The sequence below is a fragment of the Grammomys surdaster genome, unplaced genomic scaffold, assembly GCF_004785775.1.
Source record: "Grammomys surdaster isolate TR1022 unplaced genomic scaffold, NIH_TR_1.0 125756, whole genome shotgun sequence".
Classification (NCBI taxonomy): Eukaryota; Metazoa; Chordata; class Mammalia; order Rodentia; family Muridae; genus Grammomys; species Grammomys surdaster.
Window position 1 is genome coordinate 276,551 of NW_021620588.1, and position 23,507 is coordinate 300,057.

General features: G+C 45.7%; 1 protein-coding gene across 1 annotated transcript in view; it reads right to left on the reverse strand.

Annotated features, from left to right (window-relative positions):
* The window catches only part of Slc6a11 (solute carrier family 6 member 11), a 117,512-nt gene that overhangs the window by 42,359 nt on the left and 51,646 nt on the right, over positions 1 to 23,507 (reverse strand). The window contains exon 6 of the mRNA XM_028788672.1: positions 13,484 to 13,618. Within this exon, the coding sequence (XP_028644505.1) occupies positions 13,484 to 13,618 (135 nt within the window). The remainder of the gene's footprint in view (positions 1 to 13,483; positions 13,619 to 23,507) is intronic.

Genomic DNA, 23,507 nt, shown 5'->3' on the forward strand with positions numbered 1-23,507 from the left:
TAAGCCTCTGTAAGGTTGAAGGAGGAGCTATATCTCCTTGCCTATGCCTGGTGAAATGTCACTATGGTTTTAATCAAAGAGTGGAATCAGGCTTGAGCTCTTTGTGAGCAAAAGCAGGGCTGTGCTTGCCTTGTGGGTGCTCCAGAGCTCAGCTTGTATATGGGAAGTGAAAGAAATGGGACAGGAGATTCACACACCAATGAGTCTGCACAGAGATGGACATCAACTGTCACAATCCCAGTCGCCCAAGACCTATCATTGCCCCATCATCTTGCTGCTCACGGGCAAAAGAGACCTCACTCTTTCACAAAGCTGTGCTGGGTCAGAAATTATCAGAAGCTACTGTGTCCATGAGGTGCTCATTGTAATTATGGTAGAAGTGTGGGGCTGTTGAGAGCCTTCCTCTACCTGCCTCCCTGTGGCCTCTGCAAATCTCAGGGCACCTTCCTCCATGTCAGACTATTAGTATATCTGATGTTCTCTACCACCAACAGAAGTAGAAAGGGCTAATTAAGATGGAAGTCCAGAGATGTCAAATCCTTGTCTGAGGTCACAAAACTAGTGACTCAGGACTCTATTCCATGTCCGTTTATACTTACTATTTTACAAGTGATGAGACAGATTCAGAAAGTTGGAAAAGTAACAGATGTTTCATTTGGGGTCCTATGTCCCAGTCTAGTTCTCCACCAACTGTGGCCTTGGGTGAGGCACACCCTCTCTCTGGGACTCAGCTACTCCCCATCAAGGAAGCAGTTAGTCCCAGGTACTGTTTTCCCAGCTTGTTAACATAAGAAAGAAATTAACTGCATTGCATTCATTACCACACACCTTAATGGATGTAATTGCATTCTCTACAAGAAGCAAATTGACAGTCAAAATATGGTCTTTGGGAAATCATCAACCAAGAAATAGGACTTTGTCATGGTCATATTTGAATTAAGAATGACTAGAGGTCATTTCACTGAATGCTCATACTATGCTCAACTAATTAGCAAGCCAGAATTAAGACCAGCAGATAAAGAGACACGAATGCTAATGATCAAGGATATTGTCATGGGAGATACAGAGAATATGCAAACATGGTACATAATTGGCATCTTTAACTGCCTGTCTCGATTGGAAGAAGATAGAAATGTCTCCCCATTGACAAAAGAAACAAGACAAATCAAAGATGAAGGGGAAAAAAAAGACTCAGCAACCTGTGAGGACATCTGAGCAAACAGAAGCCCAAGAAGCTGGGGCTTATATACCTTCCCAAGGATAGTTAAAAATTTGAGCTCTAGGCATGCCCACAAGTTAAGGTGAATTACTCTGAGGAACTATGAAGCAGAAAGTGAATTTCCTGTAGTAAATGAAAAGTTACAATGTTATTTTCAGCATAGGACCCAACATGGAAGTACTGGATATATGTATAGTCACACACTGCTTTCATCAATATAGACGTCCAAGTCCAACATGTAACTGAGAAATTACCATCCTTGGAATTCTGTACCCAGATAAACTGTCACTCAAGAGGAAAAAGTGGAATAAATACATTTAACCATATATAGATTGAGAGAGTTTGGTTCTTCTAAAACCATGTGGAAAGAACTAGTAGAGGATATACTTAGCCAGAAAAACAAATGTAACTCTATAGAAACAAATGAAAATGGTAGGGAATAAGATAAGTCATTAAATCACGGCATAAAATCCAACTATTGACTCCTAAAGAGTAATAAGGAGGAATTTAGGTGTCCATAACAATAACTTTGCTGATGAGCGTGGTATTTGTGGTATTTAGAGGAGACTGTGTGTCCTGCTGTATATTGTTCAGACAGAGAATGAGACTGGTGACAGCCATGCTGGCTAACTCAACACCCATGCCATCCACATTCTCCCTCAGGCTCAGGAAAGACCCTTTCTTCCCAGACCCTTGCCATCACAGCCTCCTGTAGGGCTCACAGGTGAGCCTTCCTCATGGCTCTTCCTGTCCAGATAAACAGTGGCCACAGTTCTGGCCCCGGCTCTTCAGTGTCATCCTTGGAACCCTGCTGGATATCAGCAGGCCCCTGGAGCTAGAGGAAGGACAGCCACACAATGAGCAGTATGCCTTCAAGAAGACAAGGTAGCAGTTCCATGTTTAGGCCCTCAGGGAGACTTAAGTGTCAGTTTCTACAGATTCTCCTGCTTTGGAGTCTTCAGTTCTAAACATCATTACTACCCAACAGACATCTTTACAAAGATAAAACCCTTCCTTGCCAAGGCTTTTTGTGATAGCTAATCACGGTTGTCAAGTTGCCTGTTAATTAAAAGTCAAGTCACTGGGCATCCATATATAGAATGTTTCTGATCAAATTATTTGAAATGGGAAGACTCACTCTAAATTTGGGTGGCACTGGTAGAAGCGCAGATAAAAACAGAAAGCAGCTTTGCACTTTCCTGCATGCCTTTGTGCTTGCTGGCAAGTCTATCTACCCTGGTGTTTCTACTACCGTTGGTTCATTCATTGATAAAGACCAAAGGCCAGAAGCTCCTCAGGAGCTTCAACACTAGATTGGGACCTCTGAGACATCCAGCCTCATGGACTGAACAACTATCAGGCTGGTGGCCTCTCTAGTGTGAAGCAGCTATTGTTGGACTACTCTGACTGCATCCTATACACCAATCTAGTGAGTCCCTTATTAACACATATTCCTTCTTTTGATTCTGTTGCTCTTGAGCAGCAGTTCTTAGCCTGGGGGTTGCGAACCCTTTGGGGATAGAATGGCCCTTTCACAGGGGTTGCATAAGACCACTGGAAAACACAGATATTTACATTAAGATTCATAGCAGTAGCAAAATTATAGTTATAAAGGAGCAATGAAAATAATTTTACAGTTGGGGGTCACCACAACATGGGGAGTTGTATTAAGGGGTCGCAGCATTAGGAAGGTTGAGACCCACTGCTCTAGAGAACCCTGACTAATACACTCTCACTATAGTGATCACTGGTCACACATGACTGTTGATGATCTGAAACTTGCCTACAGTGCCCAAGGCACTGAACTATAAATGTGGTTTAGTTTCAGTCAATTTAAACAGACATGATTTGTGGCTACTTTACTGTATAGCACAGCTCTAAGAGAGTAAGGGGCTTACTGTATTCCACCTCCAGGAAGCCTGGACTGCTCCTCTATCTTCTCCCACACTAGAGTAGGCAGGAAGGCAGGAAGAAGGCCCAAACTCCAAGAAAGTTTTGCTTGAAGAATATCTGTCCTCAGGACAACAGCCATTTTAGACAAAAGCACTTACTGGCTTATCTGACAGGCCTCACCTCCTTGAAATGATCTCTTAGATCAAAACATCTCACACGTCCACCTGTGTGCCAGTCACTTGGGGGCACTGCTGAAATGCAGTCTTTGAGAGAGCAGCCTCATGATGGAGCCCAAGTGTCAGCACTTCTGACAAATTCCTGGAGACAGCATGGCTGGCTTGAAAACACCTTGTGTAGTAAGGTGTGAGCAAAAAAAAAAAAAAAAAAAAAAAAAAAAAAAAAAAAAAAAAAAAAAAGCCAATATGAAAAGCCTACATTTGCATCATTCCAACTACAGATCCTTCTGGAAAAGACAAAACTATGGAAACAGGGAAAATGTCAGAAGGAGGGTGGGTGTGAACAGGCAGAATACATGAGTGTTAGAGCAGCGATCTTACTTTGTATGATACTTTAATGTTGAGTACATGTCATCACACAGCTGTCCAAACCCACAGAATGTCTACAGAGTGACTAACACAGAGGGTGCAGGCACCTGAAACCAAGCATGATGACCTGAGTTTGATTCCAGGACTCACATGGTAGAAGGACAGAGATGACTTCCAAGGCTCTGACTTCCACAAGTGTACTGCGGTGCATGTATGTGTGCACACAAATGAACAAACAAAATTAAAAAGAAATATAAAATCTATGGGCTTCAGTGAACATAAGACATCAAAAATGGCTCTGTAATTTTGGGGAATGGAATGCCCTAACAATGCCAGAAAACCTGGGGCATTAGGGAAACTTTAATGAGAATTCTGGAATTTTAGTTTCTTTAAAAACACAAAAATATTATAAGTCTGTTTTCATTTTAATCCCAGGTGTGGGGCTATGAGAGGCTCTGCAGCTGCTGACTGACTTGACTCGTGCTCTAGCAGAGGCGTGGTTCTGACAGCTGCAGATAGATTCTTCAATTGTGTAACATGTGGAATTCTGGGAATTTTTCAAAGGGTGTATAAATGCTAGGGTCCCAAGAGACAAGATTGGTGGATGGTTGTCGTTCGGGGCAGGAGAGGGGGTTAGTTTTGGTTTGTTAATAGTCGTGCTCAAGGAAGAAAGAAAAAGAAAGAAATTATATTCTCTCTCTCTCTCTCTCTCTCTCTCTCTCTCTCTCTCTCTCTCTCTCCCTCCCTCTCTCTCTCTCTCTCTCTCTCTCTCTCTCTCTCTGTCTCTCCCTCCCTCCCTCCCTCCCTCCCTCCTCCCTCCCCTCTATCCTTCTTTTTCCCCTATATAGTGATAAAAGGTGATATATGTGGTGGGGAAAAAGAAGAACCCACAGAGTAGCAAAGACAGGCTACCTGAAACAAAGTCATTAAGATTTTCCGCTTTCTATTTCTGTAAGCTTAAAACACCCCAAAAGTAAACCATATTAATGAAAGACTGTCCCCAGTTAAACACTTCTGTCCCGGAAAACATAAACTATATCTACCCCCCTGCTCCTCTACCCATCCGCACAGTGGCCAGCCAGCGGCTAGCAGGAATGGGCTCTTGGTCTATGAAAACAGTGCCAGGGGCAACACTTCATAAATATGTTCTGGACAAATAAGCTCAGGGAGGAATCCAGCTAACAGCCAGTCTGGGGTCATTCGACGGGGCTGATGTGCTTCTTACTGAGCACATGTCATGAGGTACTTTGGGTATCTCTGGGAAGTGACCCTATTGTCTCTTTCCTGTCAAATCTTCTGAGCTTCAGCCACAGACAACTATAATGTCATAGATGTAGTGCTTTTCTCATGACCCCACAGCATTACAAGGCCGCCTTCATCCTCAGCACCTAGATGTCTACTTTGCTAAAACCCCAACAACTCACTGAGTACGTGGCCCCACTTCTTCCTCCTTCCATCCTCCCTGTTCCGTCCTTTCTAGACTCCCGAGGAGCATAATACTAGCTGTCTCACCTAGTCTGACCACATCCATGTGGGCCAGGAGACAAGTAAAAATGGGTCTCTGCCCTCTAGGTTCACACAACAGGACAGTCTGAAGATGAGGGAGGGTGAGTTTCTAAGACAAAGCCACATAAGAAAGAAAAGAGCAGATTCAAAAGCAGCCATTTCCCTAACACACTCCGCCTGGCTTCACTCAGTCCACCCTGAGCTAGACAGCCTTCTAAAATTACAGATCTCTTCACACCAATCAACTTTCCACGCGGAGCACTCCACACCCACCCACAGGCCACCGAGGGAAGTCTGCATTCTTTGGCTTGACAGTTACGGTCTCTGGAGAGAGTAACATGACCTCTCTTTCTTTAAAGCCACATTACATATGGTTGCTAGTTACCAACTCTCCCCTGCAATCATGTCCCTCTGGCCACTTCCTGCATGTATTCAGGCATTTAGTCTTTTGATTCATGCTTGTTTCCAAACTACCTTTTTTTTTCTCCCTCTTCCTTCAGATAGCAAATCAAAGCTCCGCAAGGTCTCCAGGACAGGCAGCTAGAAAGAATATTTTATTCACCTCTGCCTATTGGTGTTCCTTAAGATAAACTAACACATAGCATCCATTCATCTGCTTCTATCTGCCCACCATTCCATCTGTCTGTCCATCCATCTACCCACCCACTGCCCATCCATCCATCCATCCATCCATCCACTCACCTACCCAACCATCCATCCATCTGTCTGCTCACCCTTCTACTATCTGTTTACCTATTCATACATCTATCATCTGTCCACCCAAATACCATCCATCCAACTATCCATGTACCCACCACCCATCTATTAATCTGCTTATTCATCTATCTATTCACCTATCCACCTATTCAACCATTCAGCAACCACCAAGAGCTGAACTGTGAAAATGTGAGGGTGAACCCTCACAGTGTGTTTAGCCTACACAAGGTCCAGCTGACTGTCAAGGACTGAAATGAAATGCACAGGAAGACAAAAGCCAGCATTCTTCAGAGGAGAATAACCTAATCTAGTGTCTACACCAATTCTGTAACATAGAATAGCCATAAACTATGAGCAACACAAGCAGATAAGAAAATACAGGCTTTACTCTAGACCAAAGTCTTTGCATTTAGTAGACTTCAGTGACCCTAGATATGGTCAGAGAACAACAGGACACATTCAAAGCACTGAGGCAGGGAGGTGGCGATCCAGCTTCTCCACTGAACTCCTTCAGAGTGCTGCAGGAAGGCAGTAGGCCCAGTGAGGGAAAGGTCGTAAGCAGTGAGAAGCAGGAGCCATGTTGAGATGCTTGCTCCCATTGTTTAGACTGAACTTGAATCTGCCTAGTAGCTACCCCCAAAGTGGGACACCAACAAACCAGAGGCAGAGAAGTCAAAAGAGAATGAGAGAGAGGGAGGGTTGGAGAAAGGGACAGAGGGAGGGGGAAAACAGACAGACAAAGTTTGAACACTGGGATGTGAGTGATGGGCAGTTGCTTCAAATTGGAGATGAGGGACCCCCTGGCACAGTCAGAAGTGGTGCCTGGGTGGTGATAAAACATCTAGTACCCTAGTAAAGAAGCTGTGTGGCAACTTCAGAGTCAAGAAGTGCAGCTGGGACTGGGAAGCCAGGTGGTCAGACATGACAGCTCCAGCACTGTGCCTTTGCTCAGCTGAGTCACAAGCCACTGGGCTCAGAGATAGTGCTGTAAACTTCAGCCTTCATGGCTCAGCTCCCTCAGTTGTTAAATCAGGTTTTAAGCTTGTATCTCCTATGAGAACTTTGCTTATAAAAAGCACCTAAACCTTCACAGGCAGAGCAGAATGGTTTTCGGTAATGATTTGGTGACTGAGTGAGCTGGAGAGACAAGACAGTTATGGTGGCTGGTAGACACCATCTGTCAGTAGATGACAACCATCAGTAGTTACATCTTAGATGGCAAGCTAAGTGTGTGCTGCAGGATTGGGCCACGTTCCGGCCTCCAGCATCAAAACAGCTAAGAGACCACAGAACTTCACTCTCGGAAGACTTGGGGCCCAACTCTTCGACAGCATCTCCATGACATGCAGAACCCCAAGGAGGAACCCAACAGTGTTGACGCCATGAGACAAGAAAAGGGGAGGAGTTTCTGCCTTTGGACATGAGGTTAGGTAAGATACACACCGTAGGTCAGTTCCGATCCCCAGTACTGTCCCACCATTGTTATTATTGACCTAACAATGCCTCTCAAAAGAGATAGGAGCCTCCTTGAAGACGAAAGTCACGATGGCTAGGCCTGAAAAGTAGACAATAAACTCATGGTGCTAGAGAAACCACTTGCTCTTCATGCAGAACCAACATATTCAAATTAAAATTTAAGGGACTTCCAGTTTCAGGGAGTGAACGTGAACACCACACCAGTGACATTTCATTGTTACTAATATTTTCATTATTATTATATTATTATTACTAATACTAACACTAACACTATTTAAATACCTCTGTTATCTCTAAGTCAGTGGAGACATGGATATTTTAGTTCCAAAGTGTTTCAGGCCAGAGGCCATTTTTTATTTTGGGTCTTGTCACGGAACCAGAGTTCATTGCCACCAGGTGGCAGTAATTTCAAGTCAGCTTCAAGGATCAGAAGGCTTCGAACCAGGGTCTTCTTAGGTAGTCTGATTTGTCCTCTTGTGGGGTGGGCGGCAGGGAAGGTCCTCTTCTGAGGTCCAGCATTTGGACACCTCCTCCTCAGGTTCTGCTCCCTCTGTAAAGGAGGCAGCACAGGGAAGTGGTGTACCAGTGGCCTGCCTGGGAAAGCAGGCCCGAGTTGGATCTGTGACAGGCCTTTCTGTTCTCGTCCTGAAAACACACACTCGAAACACAATGACAAGCGAGAGCGAAAGGAATCTGGGGCAGGGACAATGTGATTTCTTGCAAGATCCCCTTGGCTCGCCGAAGACTGAAAAGACAGAAAGTGAAAATCTAACAGAGTAAAAATGGAGCACTTCACACTTCAGGGCTGACAGTGAAGACAAACAGAAGTTTAGAAAATTCTGACCACGGAACGCAAACCACAGGCTGCATCACAGGAGAAACTTGGTTTGTTGGACCCCCAATAAAAGCCTTGGTTCTTAGTTCAAAACCTCCTCTTGCCATGTGGGGCTCTGACTTGTCCTACTAAGAGCCAGACACAAGCCAACATGACTCTGGGTCCTACTGTGTGCCAGGCCCAAGGCTGGACAGAAGTGAGAAGTACAAAGGCTTGGGCATGTGTATGCATCTATGCCTTGGCAGACAAACATTCTTACTCTAAAGAACAAGTGAGAACCGTAACGTCACACAGCTGCATGACAGCAATAGACTAAGTATTTCCAAGTCACGGCTTCATGAAGAGCATGTTCATATGTACTGAAAAATTGGGCTGCCATGACATGGGCAGTGAGCACTCCTAGGATCAATTATCTTTCTTCCAAGAAATAGTCACGGATTATTCCACCTCACTATAGGCTGTGCCAGGGGCTGACAATCAGGCGGTGGGTATAACAGGTATATATCCCCTGCCTCACTGAGTCTACAATACAGTGAAGAACTGCAAGTCCTACCCAGAAGCCTTTGAGATGTCAACAATGGGGGGGGGGAATGAACTTGAGGACTGACAAGAGATATGGGTGTTGGGGAGGACATGGTGGGGTCTTAAATTCTGGGGTCCCTCTGGTGACTACAATAGCTGAATGTGTGCACCATTAGAATTTTAAAACAATTTCCACAGCTATCTTTTTCTGCCCACAGAAAAGGAACTGGCTCCATTTTAGTGATGACAAAACTGAAATGGTACCAAAATTCCAAAGAGAGAGGGCAGAGTAGTGCCACCACCAGCCCCAACCCACATGCGCAGTAGGCACAGAAGGAGCAGAAGGGTCCACTATGGAGCTCCAGACGGGAGAAGGCCTGAGAAGGCAGGTGAGGGTCAGTGAGGGTCAGATGCAGTTACCCACAGGCTTTGGCACTGGAAATGAAGAGAAAAGGTGAGTGGCCAGGCTGAGGCCCCTCCAGACCAGACTGCCTGGTGGATCTCTCTCTCTCTCTCTCTCTCTCTCTCTCTCTCTCTCTCTCTCTCTCTCTCTCTCTCTCTCTCTCTCTCTCTCTCTCTCTCGTGCAGACGGTAGACCCCATGGAAGGACATGAACCTCTGATCTCATCTTAGCCTGTTTTCCTCTCTCAGAGGTAGACATGGGGTGGGGGCGTGGCCTGATTCTCCTCTCCTCCCAGCCTGAGGACTCCAGGGACCAGGATTTAGTACTCTGCAAATTGATGGGCCCAGGCCTGTAGCCTCTCCAGAACAACTCTCAGCAGCCATTCTGCAGGACTTTGTAGATAGATGAACAGCTCATGAGACCGGCAGAATTCCTAGCCAGGAGAGACACCCTATCTGATCATCATTTCACCCCAATTGTCCAGACTCCCCATGACAGCTTGGGGCCAAGGGCTCAGAAGCTCAGAAGCTGGAGACTTGCCTGACCTGACAATACTCTAGAGCTCTAGATTTTCCCACTGTCTCCTCCCTGGCTCTCAGGAGAGATGAGAGTAGCTATGGAGCCATCCTTTATTGGTTCATGGCTGAAGGAGGCTCCAACACTGAGGCTTCAAGATCATCTTCAAGAAATAGGGTGCCAACCAAATGCCAGGCCCAGTGATGGCTTCTGGGAACTTTTCCTTGTGGCACAACTTGAAGTGCAAGTAAGAAACGAAGCCAGGATCATTCTTTAAACCAACATAGAATAACTTGGCCTTACTAAAGGAAGCGCTCGTAGACATGACAGTAAGGACACTGCCAGAGTCTCTGTCAAATAAACAACTTTCCAAACATCAAGAGTTCTGGTTCTTACATTCAGAGAGCAAGCATTTGCTGAGCACCTACTGTATACCTATCATGGGCTAGCCCGAGTGTGGGGAGTATGGACAAGGCTGACGGGGACCTTGCTCTCAGCTGCTTTCTTGCTGAACACAGCAGCGACCCCCGCCCCACCCAGCATATTTGTTTCTTCACCTCACTGCCAACCCAGCAACCGCTATCAGCTACCATCTCTTGGATCCTGGATTCTGTTTTTTCAATTTATTTTACAGACCCTCTATCTAAGTACAGGGTCAGCAAATAGCTGATTAAAAAAAAGGACATTGTACAGATAAAATAATCATACCTCTTGTACATGCACATATGTTTATATAAATATTCCACAGTCAACAAGGGTGTCCTGGAAAGTAGGCATGAGGCACAGAGGCAGCTCACAGTGGCAGATGGCAAGGACCTTCCTGAGTCCTGCTTCAGCTGAGTACTAGAGGGTGAGTGAATGCTAGGGTGAGAAGGAGTTAGGGACAAATGAAAAGTTGTCTGTAAAGAAATGGCATGTGTAAAGGTCCTGTGACAGAGAGGATACATATATTTGAGGTCCAGAAAGGAGGCTCTTATCTGGAACAAACCTGGAGCTAGAAAGCAGGGCAGGGATGAAAAAACAGTGTAGATACAGGTCCCAGAAGTCTTGGGGGTCCCCATCATTTGGAATTACTCAGGTAACCATGAGCACCCCAGAAAGGATTTAAGTGAAGAGCTGCCAATCAGATTCACATTTCAAACAGCTGTTTGTTTGTCTGGCCAGAAAGTGGCCTGGAGGAGTCAGGTGTCGTTTCTGAAAACTACTGAGGGGCCAATCCTGCTTTTGAGTGGAAAAAGCAGTAGTCTGCACAACACCAGGAGCACAGGGTGTGGAGAACAGAAAAGAAACAACACGATCTGGTGAGCATTGGGTGTTCCCAGGATGCTCTGGGGCAGAGGTCAGCAAAAACTAAAAGGTAAATGCATCAGCCCTGCAAGCCGAGGTGGGCCAAGTCCAGGTGTGGCTGGAGTCTGGGATTCAGCCTTTAGGATGTTCTCTGTGTGTCCGATGATGTAGCCATTTCATATGACAGGAACACATTGTACCTCTGTGTAAAACCACCTCTGAGCCTGGGGGTTCATCAGTGACTCCCTGAGTATGTGGGTGTTTGTGGGATCCCCAATTCAGATGTCCACACAGCGTGTTGCTATTCAGCTCTTTCTTGGCCACACCGAAACAGCACTGCAAGCCGTCTCCAGGAAGAGTGGAAAAACAGGCAGAGGGTCTGAACTGAACCAGAGGCCATAGCTTGCCAGGCTATACTCTCATAAAATCTACCTGGAAGAACCACCAGCTGATTTCAACCTTTTCAGGCCACTGATGGAGAAACTGAGGCTCAGAAAGAGACCTGGGAAGACAATGGGAACCTGAGATGACCTTGGGTTCAATCTGTGTTTTCAGGCTGTGTGTCCATGTGTATTCATCTGTGTGTATATGTATGTACACATCCATCTGTGTATAGATGTGTGTGCACATGCATGTGTTTCTGTGTGTACATATATGTGCATCCATGTACAGGTGTACTGGCTGGTTTTGTGTCAAATTGACACAAGTTGGAGTTATCACAGAGAAAGGAGCCTCCCCTCAGGAAATGCCTCCATGAGATCCCGCTGTAAGGCATTTTCTCAATTAGTGATCAAAGGGGAGGGCCTGGGCTGGTAGTCCTGGGCTCTATAAGAAAGCAACCTGAGCAAGCCAGGGGAAGCAATCCAGTAAGCAGCACCCCTCCATGGCCTCTGCATCAGCTCGTACCTCCAAGTTCCTGCCGTGTGTGAGTTCCTGTCCTGATTTCCTTTAGTGCTGAACAACAATATGGAAGTGTAAGCTGAATAAACCCTTTCCTCTCCAACTTGCTTCTTGGCCATGATGTTTTGTGCAAGAATACACACCCTGACTAAGACAACAAGTGAATTTGTTTTCTCTCTGTGTGTGTTTGTGTATCTGCATGATCACGTGTGCTCATGAACATTTTTTATCTGTGTGCATGCATGTTCATGTGTGTTTTTCTCCTTCTCTGTGTCTGTCTGTGTTTATTTATGTATGTCCATGTGTACTTGTGTGTCTCTGTATGTATATGCATGTCTGGGTCTGCATGTGTATCTGCATGTATCTGTGTATAAGTACAGGGCTCTGAGGAAGTGGTAATTGGATACCTCCAACCTAGGTGAGAGTCTAGGAGATTCCCTGAAGGCTTCAGGCATGCAGTACAGGTTGAGGGCTTGGCTGATGAGGGGGTCTCTGTTTAACATACTCCCAAGCACTTTGCTATGAGTAGTCAGAGGGGCTCAGGCATAAACACTTGTTACTCATGACTAGACTAATCCAGGCCTGACTAAAGGTGAGCTAGTTTCTCCAATTCTTTATGTGGAGGTGGGGTTGAGGGTAGGTTTGGGTGTGAACTATTCTACCAAGAAAGCCAGTTACAGTAAAGATCCACCTTCTCCCCAAGACGCCGCATGACAAGTCTGTGACATCAGGCAGGGAAAATGATAAGCTCATAATTTTAACCAAGTCCTAAGTAAAGTTTAACATACCCTTTACTTGTGATGGTGAGTGTTGTCAACAAGCCACAGACTTCTCATGAAGGAAAGCCTAGATACGATGGTGGTATGGCTAAGTTAAATATCTACAGCAAGGGCTGGAGAGACAGATGGCTCAGTGGTTAAAAGCACGTATTGCTCTTCCTGAGGATCGGAATTCAGTTCCCAGCACCTGCATCAGGCAGCACACAACCACCTGTAACTCTGGCTCCAGGCGATCTGACACCTGTGCCCTCCTCCAACACCACACATGCATGGTATACACACGCATACACACGACTAAAATCAGTTAATTAAAATTAAAAACAAATAAAAATACACTATCTATGATGAATGTTGCCTTGAAATCATGATACTGTATGATCACGTGATCCCATACACACAAAAAAAGCCTGGATCCCCAAACCCAAAATCTGAAACTTCCAGAATGTCATAATACAAGTAGAAAAGCTCATGGGAAAGAGATTTTGTTTCACAGACAAAACAACTAAAAATACATATGTAAGATATACATGAAACAAATAAATCTCATGCTTACAACTGGACACCATCTCCAAAATGGTCATCAGATATATGAAATATTCCAAAATTCAGAAAAATTCCAAACCTGACATGTTTGATTCCAGGCATTCCAGGTGGGATCATATGTTGAAGGCACTCACCAAGAAGTGTCCCTGTTACCAGGCCACACAGTTACCTTAAAATGTCCTCCACTTGCATTTTAATACACTTGTTTTCCTGTGTGTTTAATTGGTGCATTAATAATTATTATCCTGAGGAAGCCACAGGCTTCCACCTACTTACCTGGGGGTGAGCGGATCAGCCTCAGTGGCTGGTGGGTGACATTGTGCTTTGAGCTGCAGCCCTTACCTGTGGATCAGAGAGCCGGGAGAGGTCAGGGTACAGATAGAACTTGATGCCTTCAGAGGCGCCTGGCAATGTGACCCCTCGGATCAGGAGGATCAGCAGCATGATGTAGGGGAAGGTTGCAGTGACATACACGACCTGCCCAGGAGAACAGAGACAAGAGGTAGGCCGGGGTGGTAGTGGTGAGCTTATTTCACTCAGCACAGCTCCCCCTCCATGCTTCAAGTCATCCTTTACAGAGGCTGCCCTGAAATTAACTAGATACATGGACCATGCTCTCTGTATCCATCTACACAGCCCAGTCTCAGAAAGACAGTTGGCTCTGGGCATCCTCAGGGTCTTGTTTCCATAGCTGCCAGTAACTATGGATGCTCATGTCTCTCCCATCAAACGGCACGCACGGTGTTTGCAGAGAGCTCCACAATTCCCTGTGTCATCTCTTGACAGCTGACAACATCTGATACAATGCAAGCACCGTGAATCAGCACCCTGTATTATCTAGGGAACAATTACAAGGGAAACAGTCTACACTTCCAGTTCCCATGCAGACATCCATTCATTATTTCTATCTGGATTTCTCTGAATTCACAGATGTGGCTCCTATGTGACTGTACTGACAGGAAGTACGCATGCTAGAGTCCTAGAAGCAAAGAGTGGGATGATCCTGCCTCCCTTTTCAGCTTTGTCATGCTGGGTGTGACATCCCTGTCAATCAAGAGGAACATGTGTAGGAGATGTATCTTCCAAAGTTGTACATGGTCAGCAAGAATGTGTCCTGCATTTAAACCTTGAGAGGGGAGATTCCATGTTAAGATTCTTATTGCATAAATAAACTTTAAAAATGTAGGAAGGATTGTGCTAGCCTCACCAAGAGCCAAGGGGAGAAAGCCCACATGTGCACATGTTTGCCTCACTCTACCTACTCCTCAGGGGAGTGTATACAGAGGACATATGAGGAGCTTGACAGCAGCGGGTTTCAAACTCACCAAAAGACATAGAAAATCACAACCCTGTACCTGGAGCTCTGAGTAAGAAGTTTCTCAAAACACTTCCATGTGGGTCACTTGCTAATGTTGTCTATCTGACTCCACTCATTTTAAAATTCATTTTCTTACTGTGTGGAGGCTGTGTGCATGGCATGGCATGGCATGGCATGGCATATGTGTGGAGGTCAGAGGAAAAATTTCAGGAGTCAGCGTTCTCCTTTCACCATGTGGTCCCCAGGGATCGAACTCAGATTGTCAGGCTTGGCAGCAAATGGCTTTTCTAGCTGAGTCATCTTGCTGGTCCTCTATTCCATCTCTTTTTAAACCTGGCCAGGACTCTTTTAAATCACAATTCATTAATGGTCTGAGACCTGTGATTTTGAAAAAAACTGTTCTTAGTAAAAATCTTTTCTTTTTATAACCGAAGATAGGCTGGAGCATGGGAGTAGAAAAGAAATTGGGAGGTAGAGGCAGAAAGTGGGAAAGGAAAGTGAGGGGACAGGAAAGATCCCACACTGGTTTGGAACTCTGTAGATCTGGTATGCTTGGGGGCGGATGCATGAACCCAGAGAAGCTGTGAGAGGCTGAACCAGTAGAGAGACAGTGTAATCAGGGACACATAGCCCTCCTGGAGCCCCCTGGCCTGAATACTGCTCAGGCAGAGCTGGCTAACCATCCCTACTCTGAACCCCAGACCTGGGTCCCCAATAGGTGCCAGCCTTCCTCCACTGGAGGACCCTGCAGGATTCAAAGTTCTGCCACATTTGACCCTTTCTCCTTTGTCATTTTCTATTCTCTAATAACTGTCACTGTCCGTTGTTGGGACCTCCCTACTCCTGTTTGGAAGGGAGCGTGTCACCATTCAAGGGCCAGGGACGTCCTTAGATTCCAGTTTAGCTCTGCATAGCCCTCAGTGCACACAGATGCAGGACACAGGCTTGCTGATGGCTGGGACTTGGACTCCACATGTACTCTGAGCAGACTGCCTCTGCTACTGTCCCTCACTCCTGTGCAAGCTGGGCATGCTTTAGCCAGGGCTCCAGTCCTTCACATCAGTCCTTCGTTCATAACCTCATTTCTTCGTTACGTATGCATTCACAACGCTGAAGCCATTCCTGTGCAGTCCGTACTGAGCTATGCCTGGGCATGGAAAACTCAGCCAGTGAGCCTTTCTGCTCTAAGAAGCTTCCAATTGGTTGAAAAGAAAGAAACAGAGACATATAATTCAGTAGTGGGCACAGAGGGACAAGAGTCCATGACAAGAGCAGTCAGGGTAGACTTCTCCAAAAGGTGACCCAGATGTCAGATCCTAAAGGAGTAGGAACTCAGGACGTGAAACTGGGGGTGGAGGGAAGAGGGAAATGGAATTTCTACTGCATGTCAGACATGCATGGAACATATACCTACACAAATAGATGTACATGCATGCATGTGCACACAGGCACATACATGCACACATATGCATATATGCAAATATACATACATGCATATGGCTGCACACAGACATGCACTGCACATGCAGACACATTGGACACACACATAGACATAATGGCAGTATTGGCTTTGCTCATCCTACATGTCTCCACACTGGGAAAGGGCAGAGGGTGCTCTGGGCAGGAAGAGTTATCATCTTTTATATATGAAGAAGAAGGAGAAGGAGAAGGAGAAGGAGAAGAAGAACAAGAACAAGAAGAACAAGAACAAGAAGAACAAGAACAAAAACAATAACAAGAAGAACAAGAAGAAGGACAAGAAGAAGGAAGAGGAGGAGGAGGAAGGAGAGGAGGAGGAGGAGGAGCAGGAGGAAAGGAGGAAAGGAGGAAAGGAGGAGGAGGAAGAGGAAGAAGGACAAGAAGAAGGACAAGAAGGAGGAGGAGGAAGAAGAGGAGGAGCAGGAGGAGGAGGAGAGGAGGAGAAGGAGAAGGAGGAGGAGGAAGAGGAGGAGGAGCAGGAGGAGGAGGAGAGGAGGAGAAGGAGGAGGAGGAGGAGGAGAAGAGGAGGAGGAGGAGGAGGGGGGGGCAAGAAAAAGAAGAAGAAAAAGAACAAGAAGAAGAACAAGAAGAAGAACAAGGGAGAGCTCAGTAATTTGTACAAAGTCACCCAGCTAGTGGCCAGTTACGGATTCATAGCAAGGTTGGCTTATTTCCAAATCACCTATTTGAACATCCCAATATTCCACTCATGAGATCATCACGACATTCATGAACATACCTTATTATTTCCCTTATTTGAAAAAATTGCAGTCATTTTATTAGCACAAAGCACAGGTTTAAACATAGTCCTCAAACAAGAGGACACAAAGATCAGCAGAAATGGTGACAGTGCATCATCTAGACACACCTGGAAGGTTGGATCATTTTCTCTGGGTGCTATCTCTGGTCTTCAATGATAGCTCACTTAAGCATCTGGTCCACCAATGCCTGCATTGCAGCTGGCAAATGAGCCATGGGCTCCCTGCCATGTCATATGATGGATGCTTCTCATACTGTCATACACAATGCCACAAAATGTCATTCAAAGAAAAGAATATGCAAATAAGACACAAAATTGGAGTAGGCAGTCAATATTAACAATAAGAAAAAGGTCAGCCATGGCTGTGGCTCATCATTGGCCAGCAAGCTGACTGTTGTAAAACTCTCCTCTTCCACATAGTTTTATAGACTTTGTCTATGACAGGTATTCAGCATTGCACAAATATTCTCTAAGGAATGCTTGTTAGGGCTGGAGTGATGGCTCAGTGGTTAAGAGCACTTTCTTTTGCTGCTCTTCCAGATGATCAAAGCCAAGCCTCCATCTTCTGCACTGCTCACAACATTTTTATCTTTCAAGTTCCTCCAGAACATCCCACAATGGCCTCAATACTCAATGGGTTTTCTAGCCCAAAGTTCCAAAATCTTTCCACAGTCCTCCCTAAAACTTGTCAGAAATTCCCCACTCCTGGTACCAATTTGTGTTAGTCAGGATTTATATTACTGCCATGAAACACTATGACTAAAAAGTAAGCTGGGAAGGAAGGGTTTATTCAGTTTATACTTCTACATTGCTTTTCATCACCAAAGTAAACTATGACAGTAACTCAAGCAGGGCAGGATCCTGGAGGTAGGAGCTGGTGCAGAAGTCATGGGAGGGGTGCTGCTTACTGGCTGGTTCCCAGTACTCATATCAGGTGGCTCACATGATGCTAGTTCCTCGGGATCTGACACCCCTGTCCTCTGAGGGCACCTGCACTCATGTGCATGGATGTGCACACATACCAAAACCCCCATATCTATACATGATTTTAAAATGTAAGAAAATTTTTAATATTTTAAAATGTTGATTTATTCATTTATTTGATGTATGTGGAGGCATGGGGATGGGTGTATGTAGGGATATGGAGGAGTATAAGTCAAAGGACAGTCTATAGGAGTTAATTTTCTCCTTCCATCACATGGGTCACTCGGATTGAACTAGATTGTAAGGTTGGCAGCAAGCACCCTTACCCTCAGAGCCTGTAGATATACACTTGATTCACTGGCCCCTGTAGATATACACTTGATTATTCTGAGTACTCTAAAGTCAGCTCAAATCTACAAGTCAGGCAGAGGGCAACAATCTAGCTGCCATCAGCTAGGGTAACAACCTAAAAACAATGTGCCAGTCAGATGCAGTGACCAGGAGCTGCCATGTCCCATATTTCTTTCTCCAGCTTAGCTGCCATGAGCCCTTGCTTGCACAGTTGAAGCATGAGAAACATAAGGACAACTCACATTCACAGGAATTTATCCTCAGCCTGCAAGACTACTTTGATGAGGCTGAAATTGGCAGTTTTCCTATGTTGTCTTTACTGAGTGGATAGGGTCACTGGAGTATCCTTCAGGGAATTACTTAAGACCTAACCAAGTATGCCCTCTGTGCCCAGGCAGTGTGGATGGCAGACTGAGCCTTATCCTGGTGGTGGTGTGATCCATTAAACAGCTGATGGTTCTGAGTGATGATTCTGAGGCCACAGAATGAGCTCCCGGTGGATGCTATGCTTCTATATTTAGTACAGCCAAGCCCCCTAACTGGTGTCCATACTTTCATTTTTACACTTTTAACAAAACCATAAAATATAAGTAAGATGCAAATGAGTTGCCCACAGACCATAGAGTGGGCATGTTTTCTACCAGAATGAAACCACTGGCTGTCATGTGTTACCCAAGATTCGCTCCTAAGCTGAAGTGTGAAAGCCTCAATAAGGATACAAAGGGTGGTTTGGGGCCTCACTACATAATATGCACTGGGGGTGAGTGGCATCAACGTTGAAAATGTATTATCTCCCCAAATCTCCTCTCATGTAGTTCTATTTTTGGCTACTCTGGATATTTGTGTTATCTTTGATTTCCCCTCACCCCTGCCTCAGAGAAGCTGTTGACTATTGCCGTATAAACCTGGCTATAAGATTGCCCACGAACTACATGTGCCAGCACCCACTTCTCTTGTGTACTTGTCAGACACTACTAATCTATCAGAGCATTCCTTGCAGCTGAGCTTGCCAGCAGCCTCGAAGCCCTCTCTGTAGTACTCTAGCTGTCAGCACTGACCTATTCCACATATTACATGTGCATTTCCTATAGGTCAATGGATGTGTAAGATCCAGGTCTAGTCATTAAGGAAAAACTTGTATGCATGTGTGTTTGGGTCCCCTGGAGTCCTGGTACTGCTGCACAGCAGGGTCAAATGGGTAAAGCAGGCCCCTGAGCCAAGTGATTCCCAGGTTTCTGAGACAGATCTGTACAAGTGGTTTGGAGCCAGACATCCCTGATTAAATGGGAATGACAGAGGTCAAGGATGTAGGATGGGCACAGAATATATCTTCTGAGCATCTAGAAGCTTCTAAGCGGTCACTGGGGTGATGAGGAGGTTGGTCTCCTTCCTCAGCTGTCCCCACAAGCATCACACTCAATTCCCACCATTTAGCTCACTCACTGTCTTCTGCACTCACAGAAAGGGTCCCTCACTTTCTTCCTTCTGGGTCACTGTGACAATCCTATGCTGTCCACACTGCTACCCAGGTTCAGAAGCAAAGACCTGGCTCATCTCTGTCCTGTGAGTTTCAGCCAGCAGCCCATGCTCAAGGTAGGGTGGAGTGAAATGGTCGAGCCTTGGTGGCGAGTGTTAGCATCCAATTCTGCTTGCTGTGTGACTTGGCAGGTCTCCACCAATCCCCACCGCCAGTTCCTCACTGCTAGGGAGCATGCCAGGCTCCTCCAAGTCCCCTTGCCTTTTCCCAGCCTTCCTTTGTCCATAGAGACCATCGCCAGCTCAAGGCCACCCACGGTGTTCACTCTCTGTGTGTCTGAGTCCCCACACAGCTGGCTGAGTTTCCCCCAGGTCACATGTTCTGTCCTCCACCAGGATGTCCTTGTCCCATCTCACAGCTCTAGAAGCAAAGACTCACAGTGGCTGACTTGAAATACCCCTTGCTCACCTCAGAAATGACCTCTTACCCCACAAACAAAACTGTCAGTCCTGCTGTGGTTATAAGGACTGCCACGTCCTAACTCAACCCCTGTCACGTATCACTTGAACTATTCCAGTCCTCTCTCTAGAACCAAATACTATGGTTGCCTTGCCTTGGAAGCTCATTCATGACTTCTAAAGTGGAAGAATGGATTTTGATGTTTGACTTCTAATGCTCCACTCACTGGTCCCAAAGCACAGAGGGCTCTGGGTGAGATGGGTACAGTCACAATTTGTTGATGGGAGAAATATAAACTTAGGGTACAGTGCCAGTCATTTAGAATATAGTTTTATGCCCGGTCCCCATGAAACACAGGAGCCTTGTAAACTGAGGTTTGGTGAATACTGGATTTTAGGAGGTGTGTTTACAGGGAAGGTCATCACAGGGGATTTCCTTGTAACAGACCTCCTCACCCCCTGCACACATATATACACATACACTGAGAGTCAGGGATCTCGTGATCAAGTTGCTCCCTGGCAACGATCATGGTCCCTTTGAAGTCATCTGGGGACCCAGGACATGCCTGGAAGAGGGAGGAGTTGTTCACAGTGCTTGTGACTGTGCTGGATGATAGGTAACTAAGACAGGCACAATCAGTCCTTTGACAAGGTAGCACCCAGCCAGGCTGTTCCTTGAAGTTGCCAGCAGTAGCTCAAATACAGGGAGATGGGTGTGGAGGAGGGAGGGTCCCATTTGTCAGCCTCCTTAGTCTCAGGCTGTGAGGCCTCCCTGCCTAGAGCACACCCCTAGGTTAATGAAGAGTTTCACTATTGTTGAACCCCTTTGCATCAGGTCATCTCCTTCTGCACAGAAAGGTCGCATAATTGTGGTAATTACACTGTATCCTGTCTTAATTGACTCTAATTGCTCATTTGCATCCCAATACTGGAATCCTGGGGTGCTTTTCCCCCTACTTCCAGGACACAGCTATTTATTTCATAGCAGGGAGACTGTCTGGTCACTGGGAATGCCACAGAGTTTGCAGAAGGGCCTCCCTCCCCAAGTTTTTCAGGACAATGGGGCAAGTTATAAAGTGGAGTGTTGTTCAAAAAGCATTTGGAAAGTGGATTGATGTGGGGACAAAGGCCTAGGTCCCCAGGGTCAGTAGATCTAGAATGCTGAACTGCTCAGACAGATTCCATTCCTCACTGAGTGAGAAGATGTGATACATTGAAGACAGGGACAGACAGGCTAATTCAAGCTTCCACGTTGTATTCCACAAATGGACTTACTTATGTGAGCTAATCTTTGCTGTTTACCTGAATCTTCTCAAAGGTAGTATGCCTTTTATGTTATCAAATGTGAGAAGGAAACTGTGAACTCCTGCCAGATAGTAAACCATCTCTAAGCCCAATGAGTAACTGCAGAATTAAATGTGGTGAAATAAGATGAGAATAAATTCTAGCCCAAGGATGGCTGTCCTTGGGGATGCTCTGTCTATGTCTAAAGAAAGAGATGCAGGTTTGAGAGGGGCTAACCTTAAACCAGCTCCTCCCTGGACTCTGCCAAGGAAGCAACCATCCCACGATATAACAATGATCTTATTTGACTTTCATGCATGAAAGATATTCTGGGATTCTCTACCAGTAGGATTTCTTTCACATTTGTAGTGAAAGACCAGTCAGATGCTGTGTGAGGTCCTGCCAGGGTCTCAGTTTCTTAAAAACCAGTCCTTTGTCAAGTGCTAGCCTTCCCAAAGAACCAGGACTCCCTGGTGCTCTCCAGGGTCCTGACACTGATTTGGGTTGCACTAACTGCCCAGAGCGAGCCTTGGACCATGCTTTCATTAGTTGAGCACCTGGGTGCCAGAGACGGTTGACACTATCACCTCCAACCTGACTTCAACACTTATGTGGGTTTCTCTAATTTCAGACTGAAACCTTCAAGATGGCTTATCCTGGCACACAGCTGGAAGCACTCAGAAGTTTGCCCTCTCCATGCTGCAACTTCTGTTCTTAACCTGGAGCCTCTGGCTTGACTAGAGTTTGACAGAAACTCACCAATACCCACTACCCCCACCCATGGCAAGCCCATACAATGTCCTGTTCCCATTTCCATTTCTAGCTGGTCATTCCAGCATATTTACCTGCTCCCTGGGCTAGAAAGCACAGCACTAGACATCCAGTCATTAGACAAGCATTCTTTTGACTATTAACAGATCATTGTTATTATCCCCAACCCGGATTTCTAAAGATCACGTCCAGATTTCCTAGGGAAGACTATTCTAACCTTTACCAAATAGTCAGACATACCCTCCATTAAGGACTTGTTGGGCTTTGAGAAGATGTGAGGAAGATGAAAATCTGAAAATAGAAGCTCCCATGGACATAGTTGGCTTCCCACATTTTTTTTTTACTACTTTTAGAGATGTTTTTCAAGAATATTCTAACAAAATTTGTATATGTTGGGGGAAACATACTTCTAAGTAATTAAATATAAATTGAATAGTGTCATGTTTTCACAAGACAGTAAGGGTATCTCCCTATTGAGGCAATGGTATTTTAACAAGACAGTTCTATTTCCTTAGGCAGATGAAGAGATGATTATTAAGCAATAACTGACTAATGGTGTTTAATAACAGCAGAGACTAACTGTCACCAAACACTGTGTCACTGTAAGGTGCGTGTTTCACACTGGCATCCCTAGACAGGGCTAAGGAGGAGGAGAGGAAGATTCTGTGAGACAGCATCAGAGCAGGCCCCAAAGGAGTGTGGTGAGCAGAACTTGGAACTCACTGTAAGACCATGAGGGAGAACTAATATCCACTCCCTCTTCGGCAGTAACTAGACCCCTGTTTAGAGTGTGCACGCATGTGTGTGCAGGGTCACTGACAAGTGTCTTCCTCAGTCACACTCTCTATTTTTTCAAGAAAGAATCACTCATTACGGAGGTCTGTTATTTGGCCAGCGGGTCTTAGGCACCCCTTTTTTTCTGCCTTCCTGGTGCAGGGTTTGCAGCATACAATTCCACACCAAGGTGTTTATGTAGGTGCTGGGATCCAAACTCCTTATTGCCTGAAAAATCTCCTCAGTCCAAGACTCCTCACCCTTAAGAGAACTTCTGACTGCCTAACCCAACCTCCCTCACAGCTGGGTGGTCAGTCATGTGATGATAGCTGGCCAATAATACACAAATGAAGGTGTGTGTACCACTTCAAGATCATGCATGTGAAAGGAAGGGCTAGATCCTACCCTTTTATCTTGCCTTCACTTGGTCTTAAATGAAGACAAGATTTCTTAGGTTATGAAACTGTGGGCAGTACCCTAACACAGCCAGGAGTGAGAACAGAGGACTGAGCTCCTAAGTCTGATTCATCAGGCGAGAGGAAGGAAATAAGATTTAGTCCAAAAGAGAATCTAAATGTCTAGCCACCAATTGCCTCTCTGACCTTGCGTAGGTACTGCTGTTCCCATTTTGGGTGGGTCTGGGTCTGGGTCTGGTCTGGGTCTGGGTCTGGGTCTGGGTCTGGGTCTGGGTCTGGGTCTGGGTCTGGGTCTGGGTCTGGGTCTGGTCTGGGTCTGGGTCTGGGTCTGGTCTGGGTCTGGGTCTGGGTCTG